Source organism: Microtus pennsylvanicus, chromosome 5 (assembly GCF_037038515.1).
Source record: "Microtus pennsylvanicus isolate mMicPen1 chromosome 5, mMicPen1.hap1, whole genome shotgun sequence".
Lineage (NCBI taxonomy): Eukaryota > Metazoa > Chordata > Mammalia > Rodentia > Cricetidae > Microtus > Microtus pennsylvanicus.
Window position 1 is genome coordinate 91,354,061 of NC_134583.1, and position 17,962 is coordinate 91,372,022.

At 47.3% G+C, this 17,962-nt stretch overlaps 1 protein-coding gene across 2 annotated transcripts in view; it reads left to right on the plus strand.

Annotated features, from left to right (window-relative positions):
- Ahnak (AHNAK nucleoprotein) overlaps window positions 1–17,962 on the plus strand; it is an 86,957-nt gene that overhangs the window by 12,520 nt on the left and 56,475 nt on the right. Inside the window, exon 5 of one of the 2 annotated variants that reach the window (XM_075973451.1) lies at window positions 162–17,657. The exons of the other annotated variant lie outside the window; for it this stretch is intronic. Within the exon in view, the coding sequence (XP_075829566.1) occupies window positions 162–16,814 (16,653 nt within the window). The 3' untranslated portion in view covers window positions 16,815–17,657. Of the gene's footprint in view, window positions 1–161; window positions 17,658–17,962 lie in introns of those variants that run through there. 2 annotated transcript variants of the gene reach the window in all.

The following is a 17,962-nucleotide window of genomic DNA, read 5'->3' on the forward strand; positions in this document are numbered from 1 at the left end:
TTCAGTCCCCTGTGTTCTGTCCCAGGAGACTCTCTGGAACTCTGTTATGTTCTGAGCATCTTTGAGAAACAAGCAACCCTGTTGTTGGCTAGGCTGCGGCCAGGCATCTGCCAACTCAGGCGGGCTTTGCTGCAACTTCTGCTGGGCGTGTCTTTCTGCAGAGCGGGGATGATGAAGACTACCAGCGCATCTACACCACAAAGATCAAGCCACGACTGAAGTCGGAGGATGGCGTAGAAGGGGACCTTGGGGAGACCCAGAGCCGTACCATCACGGTGACTAGAAGGGTCACAGCCTACACTGTGGATGTGACCGGTCGGGAAGGAGTGAAGGACATCGACATCAGCAGCCCTGAGTTCATGATCAAGATACCAAAGCACGAAGTGACTGAAATCGCCAACACAGATGTAGAAATCCAGTCTGGGAAGACGGTGATCAGACTGCCCTCAGGATCGGGGGCAGTTTCTCCAACCCCTGGCTCTGCCATGGATATCCGGGCAGGGGCCATTTCTGCTTCAGGACCAGAGCTCGAAGGTGCTGGCCAATCAAAATTCCAGGTCACCGTACCTGGGATAAAGGTGGGAAGCCCCGGTGTCAATGTCAGTGCAAAAGGCTTGGACTTGGGTGGCAAAGGAGGGATCCAAGTTCCAGGGGTGGACATTTCGTCTTCTCTTGGGACTGGCTCAGTAGAGGTACAGGGTCCTTCCATCCAGAGTGGTGATATTGGGAAAATTAAAATTCCAACCATGAAGATGCCAAAATTTGGTGTCTCAGCAGGCCCGGAGGGTCAGATACCAGAGGCAGGGCTGAGTGTTTCCGCACCTGAGTTCTCTGTGGGACATAAAAGTGACAAGCCAGGTTTGGCCATTGGTGGGAACATTCAGGCCCCTCACCTGGAAGTCAGTGCCCCTTCTGTCAATATTGAGAGCCTTGGGGGGAAGCTGAAGGGTCCCCAAATCACTGGGCCATCACTCGAAAGTGACTTAGGTCTGAAAGGTACCAAGCTGCAGGGGAACATAGGAATGGATGCCTCTGCTTCCAAAATTGAGGGCAGCATCACTGGTCCCAGTGTGGAAGTTGGAACCCCTGATGTCGACATTCATGGGCTAGGAGGCAAACTGAATTTGCCCAAGATGAAAGTCCCTAAATTCTCTGCATCAGGTTCCAAGGGAGAGGGAGTTGGCGTTGATGTGACAGTGCCCACAGGTGAAGTGACCCTTCCTGGGGTCTCTGGGGATGTTAGTCAGCCTGAGATTGCTATTGGTGGGCTAGAAGGGAAGATAAAGGGTGCTAAAGTCAAGACACCTGAAATGATTGTCCAGAAACCTAAAATCTCCATGCAGGATGTGGATCTGAGCCTTGGCTCTTGTAAACTGAAAGGCGATATGAAGGTGTCTGCTCCTGAGGTCAAAGGTGATGTTAAAGGCCCTCATGTGGCAGTTAAAGGCCCCAAAGTGGACATAGAGACACCAAACTTAGAGGGGACCTTGACAGGGCCCAAGCTCAGCAGCCCTTCTGGAAAAATAGGGGCCTGTAGGATATCTATGGCAGATGTAGACCTAAATGTAGCTGCGCCTAAAGGGAAAGGGGGTGTAGATGTTGTGCTACCCAAAGTAGAAGGGAAAATCAAAGTCCCTGAACTTGATGTCCAAGGCCCCAAAATGGATATTAGTGCCCCAGATGTGGAAGTGCATGGCCCAGAATGGAACTTGAAAACGCCCAAGATGAAGATGCCCAAGTTCAGTGTCCCAGGGGTAAAAGGAGAAGGCCCAGATGTAGATGTGGCTCTACCGAAAGGAGACATCAGTATTTCAGGGCCTAAGGTCAACATAGAAGCCCCAAGTGCCAACATGGAGAGTCTGGGGGGCAAACTTAAAGGTCCTGATATTGATCTTCCTGAAGTGAGTGTCAAGACTCCAAAGGTTTCCATACCTGATGTAGATCTGCACATCAAAGGCGCAAAGGTGAAGGGAGAGTGTGATGTCACAACACCAAAGCTTGAGGGTGACCTGAAAGGCCTCCAAGTGGACGCTGATGCCCCAGAAGTGAATGTTCATGGCCCAGACCTGAAGATACCCAAGATGAAGATGCCCAAATTCAGTGTGCCAGGGTTCAAAGCAGAGGGCCCAGAAGTGAATGTGAATCTGCCCAAGGCAGATATGGACATTTCTGGGCCTAAGGTGGAGGTCAGTGCTCCAGATGTGAGCATTGAGGGACCAGAAGGGAAACTGAAAGGACCTAAGTTTAAAATGCCTGAAATGAATATCAGAGCTCCAAAGATCTCCATGCCAGATGTGGACTTACACTTAAAAGGCCCCAGTGTAAAGGGAGAATATGATGTCACCGTGCCAAGGCCTGAAGGTGAGATTAAAGTTCCTGATGTTGAACTTAAAAGTGCCAAACTGGACATTGATGCCCCGAATGTGGATGTTCAAGGTCCCGAATGGCACATGAAGATGCCAAAGATAAAAACGCCCAAGTTTGGTATGCCAGGCTTCAAGGCAGAGAGTTCAGATGTGGAGGTGAATCTCCCTAAGGCCAACATTGATGTCTCAGGATCCAAGGTAGATGTCAAAGCACCAGATGTGAACATTGAAGGACCTGAAGGAAAACTGAAGGGTCCTAAGCTGAAGACGCCTGAGATGAATATAAAGGCCCCAAAGATCTCCATGCCTGATGTAGATTTGCATATGAAAGGCCCCAAGGTAAAAGGAGAGTATGATGTCACAATGCCAAAGATTGAAGGAGACTTGAAAGGCCCCAAAGTAGATGTCAGTGCTCCAGATGTTGACATTCAGAGTCCTGATTGGAACTTGAAAATGCCAAAGATTAAAATGCCCAAATTTAGCATGCCTAGTCTCAAAGGAGAAGGCCCAGAGTTGGATGTGAACATGCCCAAGGCTGATATGGACATTTCTGTACCAAAACTAGATATTAGTGCTCCAGATTTGAACCTTGAAGGACCTGAAGGGAAGTTGAAAGGCCCCAAGTTTAAGATGCCTGAGATGCATTTCAAGGCTCCAAAGGTGTCTCTACCAGATGTGGACCTGGACCTCAAAGGACCCAAAATGAAAGGAAATCTAGACATGACTGCACCAAAAATAGAGGGAGAGATGAAAGTACCAGATGTGGACATCAAAGGTCCGAAGGTAGATATTAAATCACCAGATGGGGAAGGTCAGGGCCCAGACTGGAGCCTGAAAATGCCAAAGATGAAAATGCCTAAGTTCAGTATGCCTACTCTCAAAGGTGAGGGTCCAGATGTGGATGTGAACCTGCCTAAGGCTGACATTGATGTCTCAGCACCCAAGGTTGACATTGAAGGCCCTGATGTGAGCATTGAAGGACCAGAAGGAAAGTTGAAAGGTCCTAAGTTTAAGATGCCTGAGATGAACATCAAGGCCCCTAAGATCTCCATGCCTGATGTGGACTTAAACTTGAAAGGCCCCAAAGTCAAGGGGGATGTGGATGTGACAGTGCCCAAGCTAGAAGGTGAAATGAAAGTGCCAGATGTGGACATCAAAGGACCCAAAGTGGACATCAGTGCTCCAGATGTGGATGTTCATGGGCCAGATTGGCACCTGAAGATGCCCAAGATGAAAATGCCCAAGTTCAGCATGCCTGGCTTCAAAGCAGAAGGCCCAGAAGTGGATGTGAACCTGCCAAAGGCTGACATTGATGTCTCAGGACCCAAGGTGGACGTTGAAGGCCCTGATGTGAGCATTGAAGGGCCAGAAGGAAAGCTGAAAGGTCCTAAGTTTAAGATGCCTGACATGCACTTCAAGGCTCCTAAGATCTCCATGCCTGATGTGGACTTGAATATTAAGGGGCCCAAAGGAAAAGCAGATGTGGATGTATCATTGCCTGATGTAGAGGGTGAAATAAAAGTTCCAGATGTGGATGTTAAAGGGCACAAAGTTGGCATTGATGCTCCAGATGTTGAAGTTCATGGCCCAGACTGGCACCTTAAGATGCCTAAAATGAAAATGCCCAAGTTCAGTATGCCTGGCTTCAAAGGAGAAGGCCCAGAAGTTGACATCCCTAAGGCCAACATCGATGTCTCAGGACCCAAGGTGGACATTAATGTTCCAGATGTAAATATTGAAGGTCCAGATACAAAACTAAAAGGGCCAAAATTTAAGATGCCAGAAATGAATATAAAGCCTCAGAAGATATCCATGCCAGATGTTAGCTTGAATTTGAAAGGCCCTAAAGTGAAAGGAGACTATGATGTTCCAAAAGTGGGAGGAGAAATAAAAGCTCCTGCTGTTGATATCAAAGGCCCCCAAGTAGATGTACCAGATGTGGATGTTCACGGCCCAGACTGGCACCTGAAGATGCCTAAGGTAAAAATGCCCAAGTTCACTATGCCTGGCTTCAAAGGAGAGGGCCCTGAAGTGGATGTAAATCTTCAAAAGGCCAACATTGATGTCTCAGGACCCAAAGTGAACATTGATGTTCCAGATGTGAATATTGAAGCTCCAGAAGGGAAACTAAAGGGCCCCAAGTTCAAGATGCCGAGCATGAATATACAGACACACAAAATCTCTATGCCTGATGTTGGTCTTAATCTGAAAGGACCTAAACTGAAAAGTGATGTAGATGTTTCTCTTCCAAAAGTGGAAGGAAATTTGAAAGGTCCTGAAGTTGATGTTAAAGTCCCTAAGGTGGATGTGGATGTTGGTGATATTGATATTGAATGTCCAGAAGGGAAGTTGAAGGGTCCCAAGTTTAAGATGCCTGACATGCACTTCAAGACTCCTAAGATCTCCATGCCTGATGTGGACTTAAACTTGAAAGGCCCCAAAGTCAAGGGGGATGTGGATGTGACAGTGCCCAAGCTAGAAGGTGAAATGAAAGTGCCAGATGTGGACATCAAAGGACCCAAAGTGGACATCAGTGCTCCAGATGTGGATGTTCATGGGCCAGATTGGCACCTGAAGATGCCCAAGGTGAAAATGCCCAAGTTCAGCATGCCTGGCTTCAAAGCAGAAGGCCCAGAAGTGGATGTGAACCTGCCAAAGGCTGACATTGATGTCTCAGGGCCAAAGGTGGACATTGATGTTCCTGATGTGAATATAGAAGGTCCTGATGCAAAACTGAAAGGCTCCAAATTTAAGATGCCCAAGTTCAATATTAAGGCTCCCAAGATCTCCATGCCTGATGTGGACTTGAATTTGAAGGGGCCCAAACTGAAAGGAGAGATAGATGCTTCTGTGCCAGAAATGGAAGCTGATCTCAGAGGTCCTCAAGTTGATATCAAAGGCCCCAGCGTAGATGTGGAAGTGCCTGATGTTGACCTGGAATGTCCTGAGGCAAAGTTGAAGGGCCCCAAGTTTAAGATGCCTGACATGCACTTCAAGACCCCTAAGATCTCCATGCCTGATGTAGACTTACATTTGAAAGGCCCCAAAGTCAAAGGGGATCTCGACATGACAATGCCAAAACTAGAAGGAGAATTAAAAGGTCCCAGCGTGGATGTGGAAGTACCCGATGTTGACCTGGAATGTCCTGATGCAAAGTTGAAGGGTCCCAAGTTTAAGATGCCTGACATGCACTTCAAGGCTCCTAAGATCTCCATGCCTGATGTGGACTTAAACTTGAAAGGCCCCAAAGTCAAGGGGGATGTGGATGTGACAGTGCCCAAGCTAGAAGGTGAAATGAAAGTGCCAGATGTGGACATCAAAGGACCCAAAGTGGACATCAGTGCTCCAGATGTGGATGTTCATGGGCCAGATTGGCACCTGAAGATGCCCAAGATGAAAATGCCCAAGTTCAGCATGCCTGGCTTCAAAGCAGAAGGCCCAGAAGTGGATGTGAACCTGCCAAAGGCTGACATTGATGTCTCAGGACCCAAGGTGGACATTGAAGGCCCTGATGTGAGCATTGAAGGGCCAGAAGGAAAGCTGAAAGGCCCCAAGTTTAAGATGCCTGACATGCACTTCAAGGCTCCTAAGATCTCCATGCCTGATGTGGACCTGCACTTGAAAGGGCCTAAGGTCAAAGGGGATATGGATGTGACTGTTCCAAAACTGGAAGGAGATTTGAAAGGCCCCAATGTGAATGTAGAAGTACCTGATGTTGACCTGGAATGTCCTGAGGCAAAGTTGAAGGGCCCCAAGTTTAAGATGCCTGACATGCACTTCAAGACCCCTAAGATCTCCATGCCTGATGTAGACTTACATTTGAAAGGCCCCAAAGTCAAGGGGGATCTCGACGTGACAGTGCCAAAACTAGAAGGAGAATTAAAAGGTCCCAGCGTGGATGTGGAAGTACCCGATGTTGACCTGGAATGTCCTGATGCGAAGTTGAAGGGTCCCAAGTTTAAGATGCCTGACATGCACTTCAAGACTCCTAAGATCTCCATGCCTGATGTGGACTTAAACTTGAAAGGCCCCAAAGTCAAGGGGGATGTGGATGTGACAGTGCCCAAGCTAGAAGGTGAAATGAAAGTGCCAGATGTGGACATCAAAGGACCCAAAGTGGACATCAGTGCTCCAGATGTGGATGTTCATGGGCCAGATTGGCACCTGAAGATGCCCAAGATGAAAATGCCCAAGTTCAGCATGCCTGGCTTCAAAGCAGAAGGCCCAGAAGTGGATGTGAACCTGCCAAAGGCTGACATTGATGTCTCAGGACCCAAGGTGGACATTGAAGGCCCTGATGTGAGCATTGAAGGGCCAGAAGGAAAGCTGAAAGGTCCTAAGTTTAAGATGCCTGACATGCACTTCAAGGCTCCTAAGATCTCCATGCCTGATGTTGATTTCAACTTAAAGGGTTCTAAAATCAAAGGAGATATTGATGTTTCAGTCCCAAAACTTGAGGGAGACTTAAAGGGTCCAGAACTGGATGTCAAGGGCCCCAAATTGGATGTTGACATGCCAGAAGTAGCTGTGGAAGGCCCAGAAGGTAAATGGAAAAGTCCTAAATTCAAGATGCCAGACATGCACTTTAAAGCTCCCAAAATTTCCATGCCAGACATTGATCTTCACTTAAAGAGTCCAAAGATAAAGGGTGAGGTTGATGTAGATGTTCCCAAATTGGAAGGAGACCTCAAAGGGCCAAATGTGGACCTAAGTGGACCAGACATTGAGATTGAAGGACCAGAAGGTAAACTGAAGGGTCCTAAGTTCAAGATGCCAGAGATGAACATCAAGGCTCCCAAGATCTCCATGCCTGATTTGCATCTCAAGGGTCCCAAACTAAAGGGAGATGTCGATGTTTCCCTGCCCAAAGTGGAAGGTGAGATTAAAGTTCCTGAAGTTGACATCAAAGGCCCCAAAATGGACATCAATGCTCCAGATGTTGATGTTCATGGTCCAGACTGGCACCTGAAGATGCCCAAGATGAAAATGCCCAAGTTCAGCATGCCTGGCTTCAAAGCAGAAGGCCCAGAAGTGGATGTGAACCTGCCAAAGGCTGACATTGATGTCTCAGGACCCAAGGTGGACATTGAAGGCCCTGATGTGAGCATTGAAGGACCTGAAGGAAAGTTGAAAGGTCCTAAGTTTAAGATGCCTGAGATGAACATCAAAGCCCCCAAGATCTCTATGCCAGACATTGATCTTAACCTTAAAGGCCCCAAAGTGAAGGGTGATGTGGACGTGTCCCTGCCCAAAGTGGAAGGTGAGATTAAAGTTCCTGAAGTTGACATCAAAGGCCCCAAAGTGGACATTGATGCTCCAGATGTAGATGTTCATGGTCCAGACTGGCACCTGAAGATGCCCAAAATAAAAATGCCCAAGTTCAGCATGCCTGGCTTCAAGGGAGAGGGTCCTGAAGTAGATGTGAGCCTGCCAAAGGCTGACATTGATGTCTCAGGACCCAAGGTGGACATTGATGTTCCAGATGTGAATATTGAAGGTCCTGATGCAAAACTGAAGGGTCCTAAGTTCAAGATGCCAGAGATGAACATCAAGGCTCCCAAGATCTCCATGCCTGATTTGCATCTCAAGGGTCCCAAACTAAAGGGAGATGTGGATGTTTCCCTGCCCAAAGTAGAAGGTGACCTCAAGGGCCCTGAAGTTGACATCAAAGGCCCCAAAATGGACATTAATGCTCCAGATGTTGATGTTCATGGTCCAGACTGGCACCTGAAGATGCCCAAGGTGAAAATGCCCAAGTTCAGCATGCCTGGCTTCAAGGCAGAAGGCCCAGAAGTGGATGTAAACTTGCCAAAGGCTGACATTGATGTCTCAGGACCCAAGGTGGACATTGAAGGCCCTGATGTGAGCATTGAAGGACCTGAAGGAAAGTTGAAAGGTCCTAAGTTTAAGATGCCTGAGATGAACATCAAAGCCCCCAAGATCTCCATGCCAGACATTGATCTTAACCTTAAAGGCCCTAAAGTGAAGGGTGATGTGGACGTGTCCCTGCCCAAAGTGGAAGGTGAGATTAAAGTTCCTGAAGTTGACATCAAAGGCCCCAAAGTGGACATTGATGCTCCAGATGTAGATGTTCATGGTCCAGACTGGCACCTGAAGATGCCCAAAATAAAAATGCCCAAGTTCAGCATGCCTGGCTTCAAGGGAGAGGGTCCTGAAGTAGATGTGAGCCTGCCAAAAGCTGACATTGATGTCTCAGGACCCAAGGTGGACATTGATGTTCCAGATGTGAATATTGAAGGTCCTGATGCAAAACTGAAGGGTCCTAAGTTCAAGATGCCAGAGGTGAACATCAAAGCTCCTAAGATCTCAATGCCAGATTTGGACCTTAACATTAAAGGCCCCAAAGTGAAAGGAGATGTGGATGTTTCACTTCCAAGTGTTGAAGGTGATTTGAAAGGGCCTTCTCTTGACATAAAGGACCCAAAGTTAGATCTAAATGCTCCAGATGTTGACATTCATGGTCCTGAGGGCAAATTAAAAGGCCCCAAACTGAAAATGCCTGACATGCATGTCAACATGCCCAAGATCTCTATGCCTGAAATTGACTTGAATTTAAAGGGCTCAAAGCTTAAGGGAGATGTTGATATCTCTGGACCCAAACTGGAGGGTGAAATTAAAACTCCCAAGTTAGATGTGAAGGGCCCAGAAGTGGACATTTCTGCTCCCAAGGTTAATATTGAAGGGAAATCAAAGAAATCTCGTTTTAAGCTCCCTAAATTTAATTTTTCTGGATCCAAAGTTCAGACACCTGACATGGATGTCAAAGTTAAAAAGCCAGATGTTGATGTAACAGCTCCAAAAGTTGACATTAATGCTCCAGAAGTTGAAGTACAAGGCAAAGTGAAAGGATCCAAGTTTAAAATGCCTTTCCTGAGTATTTCATCTCCCAAAGTTTCTATGCCTGATGTGGAGCTAAATTTGAAAGGTCCTAAGGTCAAAGGAGACTTAGATGTAGCAGGCCCAAATTTAGAAGGAGACTTTAAAAGCCCTAAAGTGGACATTAAAGCACCAGAGGTTCAAATTAATGCACCTGATGTGGACGTTCATGGTCCAGAATGGAATCTGAAGATGCCCAAGATGAAAATGCCCAAGTTCAGTGTGTCTGGCATAAAAGCAGAAGGACCTGATGTGGCTATGGATTTACCAAAAGGAGACATCAATCTAGAAGGTCCCAGTATGAATATCGAGGGCCCAGAACTCAATGTAGAGTGTCCAGAGGGAAGCTTAAAAGGTCCCAAATTTAAGATGCCTGAGATGAACATCAAAGCACCCAAGATCTCTATGCCTGACATTGACTTAAACCTGAAAGGTCCCAAGGTAAAAGGTGATGTAGATGTATCTCTTCCCAAACTTGAAGGAGATCTTAAAGGGCCAAAAGTTGACATCAAAGGCCCCAAAGCGGACATTGATGCTCCAGATGTGGATGTTCATGGGCCAGATTGGCACCTGAAGATGCCCAAAGTGAAAATGCCCAAATTCAGCATGCCTGGATTCAAGGGAGAGGGCCCTGAAGTGGATGTTAATTTGCCCAAAGCTGACATTGATGTCTCAGGACCCAAGGTGGACATTGATGTTCCAGATGTGAATATTGAAGGTCCTGATGCAAAACTGAAGGGTCCTAAGTTCAAGATGCCAGAGATGAACATCAAGGCTCCCAAGATCTCCATGCCTGACATTGATCTGAATCTTAAAGGCCCAAAATTGAAGGGTGATGTGGATGTGTCCTTGCCCAAAGTAGAAGGTGACCTCAAGGGTCCAGATGTGGATATTACTGGCCCTAAAGTGAACATTGACATTCCTGAAGTTAGCATTGAAGGTCCAGAGGGTAAACTGAAAGGCCCCAAGTTTAAGATGCCCGAGATGAACATCAAAGCCCCCAAGATCTCCATGCCAGACATTGATCTAAACCTGAAAGGCCCTAAAGTAAAGGGTGATGTGGACGTGTCCTTGCCCAAAGTGGAAGGTGAGATTAAAGTTCCTGAAGTTGACATCAAAGGCCCCAAAGTGGACATTGATGCTCCAGATGTGGATGTCCATGGTCCAGACTGGCACCTGAAGATGCCCAAGATGAAAATGCCCAAGTTCAGCATGCCTGGCTTCAAGGGAGAGGGTCCTGAAGTAGATGTGAGCCTGCCAAAGGCTGACATTGATGTCTCAGGACCCAAGGTGGACATTGATGTTCCAGATGTGAATATTGAAGGTCCTGATGCAAAACTGAAGGGTCCTAAGTTCAAGATGCCAGAGATGAACATCAAGGCTCCCAAGATCTCCATGCCTGATTTGCATCTCAAGGGTCCCAAACTAAAGGGAGATGTGGATGTTTCCCTGCCCAAAGTAGAAGGTGACCTCAAGGGCCCTGAAGTTGACATCAAAGGCCCCAAAATGGACATTAATGCTCCAGATGTTGATGTTCATGGTCCAGACTGGCACCTGAAGATGCCCAAGGTGAAAATGCCCAAGTTCAGCATGCCTGGCTTCAAGGCAGAAGGCCCAGAAGTGGATGTGAACCTGCCAAAGGCTGACATTGATGTCTCAGGACCCAAGGTGGACATTGAAGGCCCTGATGTGAGCATTGAAGGACCTGAAGGAAAGTTGAAAGGTCCTAAGTTTAAGATGCCTGAGATGAACATCAAAGCCCCCAAGATCTCTATGCCAGACATTGATCTTAACCTTAAAGGCCCCAAAGTGAAGGGTGATGTGGACGTGTCCCTGCCCAAAGTGGAAGGTGAGATTAAAGTTCCTGAAGTTGACATCAAAGGCCCCAAAGTGGACATTGATGCTCCAGATGTAGATGTTCATGGTCCAGACTGGCACCTGAAGATGCCCAAAATAAAAATGCCCAAGTTCAGCATGCCTGGCTTCAAGGGAGAGGGTCCTGAAGTAGATGTGAGCCTGCCAAAGGCTGACATTGATGTCTCAGGACCCAAGGTGGACATTGATGTTCCAGATGTGAATATTGAAGGTCCTGATGCAAAACTGAAGGGTCCTAAGTTCAAGATGCCAGAGATGAACATCAAGGCTCCCAAGATCTCCATGCCTGATTTGCATCTCAAGGGTCCCAAATTAAAGGGAGATGTAGATGTTTCCCTGCCCAAAGTAGAAGGTGACCTCAAGGGCCCTGAAGTTGACATCAAAGGCCCCAAAATGGACATTAATGCTCCAGATGTTGATGTTCATGGTCCAGACTGGCACCTGAAGATGCCCAAGGTGAAAATGCCCAAGTTCAGCATGCCTGGTTTCAAGGGAGAGGGTCCTGAAGTAGATGTGAACCTTTCGAAAGCTGACATTGATGTCTCAGGAGCCAAGGTAGACATCGACACTCCTGACATTGACATTCATGGTCCAGAAGGGAAGCTGAAGGGCCCCAAGTTCAAAATGCCTGATCTTCACCTCAAGGCACCCAAGATCTCAATGCCAGAAGTTGACTTGAACCTGAAAGGGCCGAAGGTGAAGAGTGATGTAGATGTTTCTCTGCCCAAAGTGGAAGGAGAGATTAAAGTTCCTGAAGTTGATATCAAAGGTCCCAAAGTGGACATCAGTGCTCCAGATGTGGACGTTCATGGTCCAGACTGGCACCTGAAGATGCCCAAGGTGAAAATGCCCAAGTTCAGCATGCCTGGCTTCAAGGGAGAGGGTCCTGAAGTGGATGTGAAGCTGCCGAAGGCTGACATTGATGTCTCAGGGCCCAAGGTGGACATTGATGTTCCAGATGTGAATATTGAAGGTCCTGATGCAAAACTGAAGGGTCCCAAGTTCAAGATGCCAGAGATGAACATCAAGGCTCCCAAGATCTCCATGCCTGACATTGATTTGCACTTGAAAGGGCCTAAACTGAAGGGAGATGTGGATGCTTCCTTGCCTAAAATGGAAGGTGAACTAAAAGGCCCTGCTATTGATATAAAGGGTCCCAGTGTGGATATCGATACTCCTGACATCAATATTGATGGCCCAGAAGGGAAATTAAAGGGACCCAAATTTAAAATACCAGATATGCACATCAAAGCTCCCAAGATTTCCATGCCTGACTTTGACTTAAACCTTAAAGGACCCAAGGTAAAAGGAGATGTGGACCTTGCACTACCTAAGATGGAAGGTGATCTCAAAGGGCCAGAGATAGACATTGAGGGTCCTGAAGGAAAGCTCAAAGGTCCCAAATTTAAGATGCCAGATGTCCATTTTAAGACCCCTCAAATTTCAATGAGTGACATTGATTTGAACATGAAAGGACCTAAAATAAGGGGAGATTTGGACATAGAAGGGGATTTGAAAGGTCCCAAACTGGATGTCAAAGGCCCTAAACTGGACATTGACACTCCTGACATTGACATTCATGGTCCAGAAGGGAAGCTGAAGGGCCCCAAGTTTAAAATGCCTGATCTCCACCTCAAGGCACCCAAGATCTCAATGCCAGAAGTTGACTTGAACCTGAAAGGGCCGAAGGTGAAGGGTGATGTAGATGTTTCTCTGTCCAAAGTGGAAGGAGACCTCAAAGGCCCTGAAGTTGACATCAAAGGTCCCAAAGTGGACATCAGTGCTCCAGATGTGGACGTTCATGGTCCAGACTGGCACCTGAAGATGCCCAAGGTGAAAATGCCCAAGTTCAGCATGCCTGGCTTCAAGGGAGAGGGTCCTGAAGTGGATGTGAACTTGCCAAAGGCTGACATTGATGTCTCAGGACCCAAGGTGGACATTGATGTTCCAGATGTGAATATTGAAGGTCCTGATGCAAAACTGAAGGGTCCTAAGTTCAAGATGCCAGAGATGAACATCAAGGCTCCCAAGATCTCCATGCCTGATTTGCATCTCAAAGGTCCCAAACTAAAGGGAGATGTGGATGTTTCCCTGCCCAAAGTAGAAGGTGACCTCAAGGGCCCAGAAATTGATATCAAAGGACCTAATGTAGACATTGATGTTCCTGATGTAAATATTGAAGGTCCTGATGCAAAACTGAAGGGATCTAAGTTCAAAATGCCAGAGATTAACATCAAAGCCCCCAAGATCTCCATGCCAGACATTGATCTAAACCTGAAAGGCCCTAAAGTGAAGGGTGATGTGGACGTGTCCCTGCCCAAAGTGGAAGGTGAGGTTAAAGTTCCTGAAGTTGACATCAAAGGCCCCAAAGTGGACATCAATGCTCCAGATGTGGATGTTCATGGTCCAGACTGGCACCTGAAGATGCCCAAGGTGAAAATGCCCAAGTTCAGCATGCCTGGCTTCAAGGGAGAGGGTCCTGAAGTAGATGTGAGCCTGCCAAAGGCTGACATTGATGTCTCAGGACCCAAGGTGGATATTGATGTTCCAGATGTGAATATTGAAGGTCCTGATGCAAAATTGAAGGGTCCTAAATTCAAGATGCCGGAGATTAGCATCAAGGCTCCAAAGATATCTATGCCTGATGTGGATCTGGAGTTAAAAGGACCCAAAGTAAAAGGAGACTTTGATGTGTCTGTTCCCAAGATTGAAGGTAGTCTCAAAGGACCTGAAGTAGACCTGAAAGGTCCAAGTCTAGATTTTGAAGGCCCTGATGCGAAACTCAGTGGCCCTAACTTGAAGATGCCATCACTGGATGTATCTGCTCCTAAAATAACTGGACCTGATGTTAATGTGCACCTCAAGACACCAAAAATCGGTGTTTCTGGGCCTAAGTTAGGAGGTGGCGAAGTGGACCTTAAGGGACCCAAAGTTGATTTAGAAACTCCAAGTTTAGACGTCCGCATGGAGAGCCCAGATATTAATATCGAGGGTCCAGATGTTAAAGTTCCAAAGTTTAAGAAACCCAAGTTTGGATTTGGTGCAAAAAGCGCTAAAGCTGACATCAAGACACCCTCAGTTGATGTGACTGTCCCTGAAGCAGAGCTGAGTGTTGAGACCCCTGATGTAAGCCTTGGTGGAAAGGGCAAGAAAAGCAAGTTTAAAATGCCTAAAATTCACATGAGTGGCCCTAAAGTTAAGGCCAAAAAGCAGGGATTTGATTTGAACGTTCCTGGAGGTGAGATTGATGCCAGTCTGAAGGGTCCTGATGTGGATATCGGTGTTGCAGGGCCTGATGCTGCACTCAAAGTTGATGTAAAGTCTCCAAAAGCCAAGAAAACCATGTTTGGGAAAATGTACTTCCCAGATGTAGAATTTGACATCAAGTCACCTAAATTTAAAGCAGAGGCTTCCCTACCCAGCCCTAAGTTGGAGGGTGACATCAAGGTACCAGATCTGGACATTTCTTCACCAGGGGTTAATGTGGAAGCTCCTGACATCCATGTGAAGGCTCCCAAGTTCAAGGTGCCAGGTGTGGATGTCTCAGGGCCAAAGTTAGAGGGCAACTTGAAAGGTCCTAAGGTGCAGGCAAACGTGGAGACACCTAACATCAACATCGAAGGCTCTGATGCCAAAATCAAAGCACCCTCATTCAGTGTGTCTGCTCCTCAAGTCTCCATACCTGATGTGAATGTTAAGTTGACAGGACCAAAGATAAAGGGTGATGCCCCCAGTGTGGGTCTGGAAGGACCTGATGTCGATTTGCAAGGTCCAGAAGGAAAAATCAAGTTTCCCAAGTTTTCACTGCCCAAGATCAGTGCCCCTGGTCTTGAAGGAAGCTTGAGCACATCAGATGTTAAGTTTGAAGGGCCTGATATATCTCTTAAAGGCCCAGGAGTGGACTTGCCTTCGGTGGACCTCTCTATGCCAAAAATTTCTGGGCCTGATGTTGACCTGAACTTGAAAGGACCAAGTCTGAAGGGAGACCTAGATGCATCCAGTCCCAGCATGAAGCTGCACGCCCCAGGTCTTGACCTCAAAGGTGTTGGTGGAAAGGTACAGATAGGAGGAGATGGTGTGAAAGTCCCGGGGATTGATGCCACAGCAGCCCTTAATGTGGGGGCACCTGATGTGACCCTGAAGGGACCAAGCCTACAGGGAGATCTGACCATGTCTGGGGACATCAAGTGCCCTAAACTATCTGCGGGTGCCCCGGATCTCAGCTTGGAGGCCTCAGAAGGTAGCGTCAAATTTCCCCACATGAAGCTGCCTCAGTTTGGCATCTCTGCTCCAGGGTCCGACTTGGACGTTAACATCAAGGGGCCACAAGTTTGTGGAGAACTGAAGGGGCCAGGGATGGATGTGAACCTGAAGGGGCCCCAGATCTCAGCACCAAACATGGACTTTAACTTGGAAGGACCAAAAGTGAAGGGGAGCCTTGGGGCCACTGGAGAACTGAAAGGCCCAGCAGTTGGGGGAAGCCTTCCAGGCATCAGTGTTCAGGGCCTAGAAGGAAATCTCCAAATGCCTGGATTTAAGGCTTCTGGGTGTGATGTGCAACTCCCAACGGGCCAGCTTTCTGGTCCTGAAATTAAAGGAGATCTGAAAGGTTCAGGAATAGGTCTCCATGGGGCTGTCCCTGATATCAGTGTCAAGGGGCCTTCCTTTAACATGGCATCTCCAGAGTCAGATTTTGGTGTCAGCTTGAAGGGCCCCAAAGTCAAAGGAGGTGTAGATGTTTCAGGGGGTGTCACTGTCCCAGATATCAACCTGGGTGAAGGGCATATGAATGTCAAAGACTCTGGGGTTGAGTGGAAGGGACCCCAAGTCTCCTCCTCTCTAAACCTGGATACATCTAAACTTGCTGGGAACCTTCATTTCTCAGGACCAAAGATAGAAGGAGGCATGAAAGGAGGCCAGACTGGACTCCAGGGTCCAGGGCTGAGTGTGTCTGGGCCTCAAGGTCACTTGGAAAGTGGATCTGGAAAAGTAACATTCCCCAAGATGAAGATCCCCAAATTTGCCTTCTCTGGCCGCGAGCTTGTTGGCAGAGAAGTAGGGGTGGATGTCAACTTCCCTAAAGTAGAGGCCAATGTGCAGGCTGGTGCAGGAGAAGACGAATGGGAAGAGTCAGAAGTAAAACTTAAAAAATCCAAAATCAAAATGCCCAAGTTTAACTTTTCCAAACCTAAAGGGAAAGGTGGTGCCACGGGCTCACCAGAAGCATCCATTTCTGGGTCCAAAGGGGACCTGAAGAGCTCAAAGGCCAGCTTGGGCTCTCTGGAAGGAGAAGCAGATGCCGAAGCATCGTCACCAAAAGGCAAATTCTCACTGTTTAAAAGTAAGAAGCCAAGACACCGCTCCAACTCCTTCAGCGATGAGAGGGAGTTCTCGGCGCCTTCCACCCCAACCGGGACTTTGGAGTATGCAGGTGGAGAAGTTAAAAGCAAACACGGGAAGCTGAAATTTGGTACCTTCGGTGGGTTGGGGTCAAAGAGCAAAGGTCATTATGAGGTGACTGGGAGTGATGATGAGGCAGCCAAGTTACAGGGGAGTGGAGTGTCTTTGGCCTCAAAGAAGTCCCGACTGTCTTCCTCTTCTAGCAACGACAGTGGGACGAAGGTTGGCATCCAGCTTCCTGAGGTAGAACTCTCAATTTCCACAAAGAAAGAGTAGTGGGCCTTGTATGTGTGTACATATATATAAATACATCAGCCTTGGGTGTGTTTGTATATAAACTCCAAAGAGAAACACCCCAACAGCCTCAGCAATAATGCAAAGATCTTGCCTCTCCCAGTGGCAAGTGCTGACAAACCGAGTGCCTCTAGGCTCCTGGGACTCTGCAGCTAGGTAAAGAGTTCTAAATTCATCTGGCCCGTGTGCAAAGTCAACAGTATTTGCCTTAAGATTTTAGTTTTTTTGGTTTCTTCTTCTTATTTTTGTTTTTTTGCATTGAACGCTGAGAGCTCGTGTTTACTAAGCAAGCTTTTGTGTTTATCCTTATTTTTACTGAACATTGTTAGTACCTGGGTAATGGAAACCCACTTTCTTTTCATTGTAATGACTTTGGGGGCTTTTGTGAGTAAGGGAAGGTGAGATAAAAGGTGGCAGAGGGGTCTAGGTCATCATTGCTCTGAAGGTTGGATATGTATAAACAGCAGCACCCTGGTATGGCTCAGAGGAGGTGGCAGCCAGGAGGTGGGTGTTTCTCAATTCTCTGTAGCATGACTTTTAATCCCTAGATGTGTTAGTCCCAGCCTAGTTTGGTGCTCAAGGTGAGAGGGGGATTTAAATCTGTCTGCAAATTGTCCAACCTGCCAGGTCAGTGTGAGGGGCTTCCATTCTGGGTTTGGTAAGAAAGTGTTCATTCGTGACTGCTGTGTTCTGAGAAAAGTTCTGATTCCTTTTAACAAATGTCATCATGATTAAGGAAATGTCTGGCACTTTAATGGAAAATTAATTGAGAATGTAAGAAAGTTGATGCTGTACAAGGCAAATAAAACCGTTCATTAACCCTGATATAGCCTGCTCTTGCATTCTGTGTTGAGGGAATGAAGCTAAGGGAGGCCACACACACAGCCCTCAATTTGGACTTGATCCACTCCGTGGCATTGCTGGTTTTGCTGGTGGCTTCAAGGCATGGCCTCTGCACAGGCACCAGAAGGAAGTCTTTGCTTTTTGATTCTCATGGGAGACTGGCTGCATCACTGCCGAGCAATCAAGAGTGGCTAGTGGTCATAACTCACTACAGAATACGTACCTTAGCATGAGCAAGACCTTAAAAGGGTGTGGGGGCAGGGCTGAGGATGTAATTCAGTTCATAG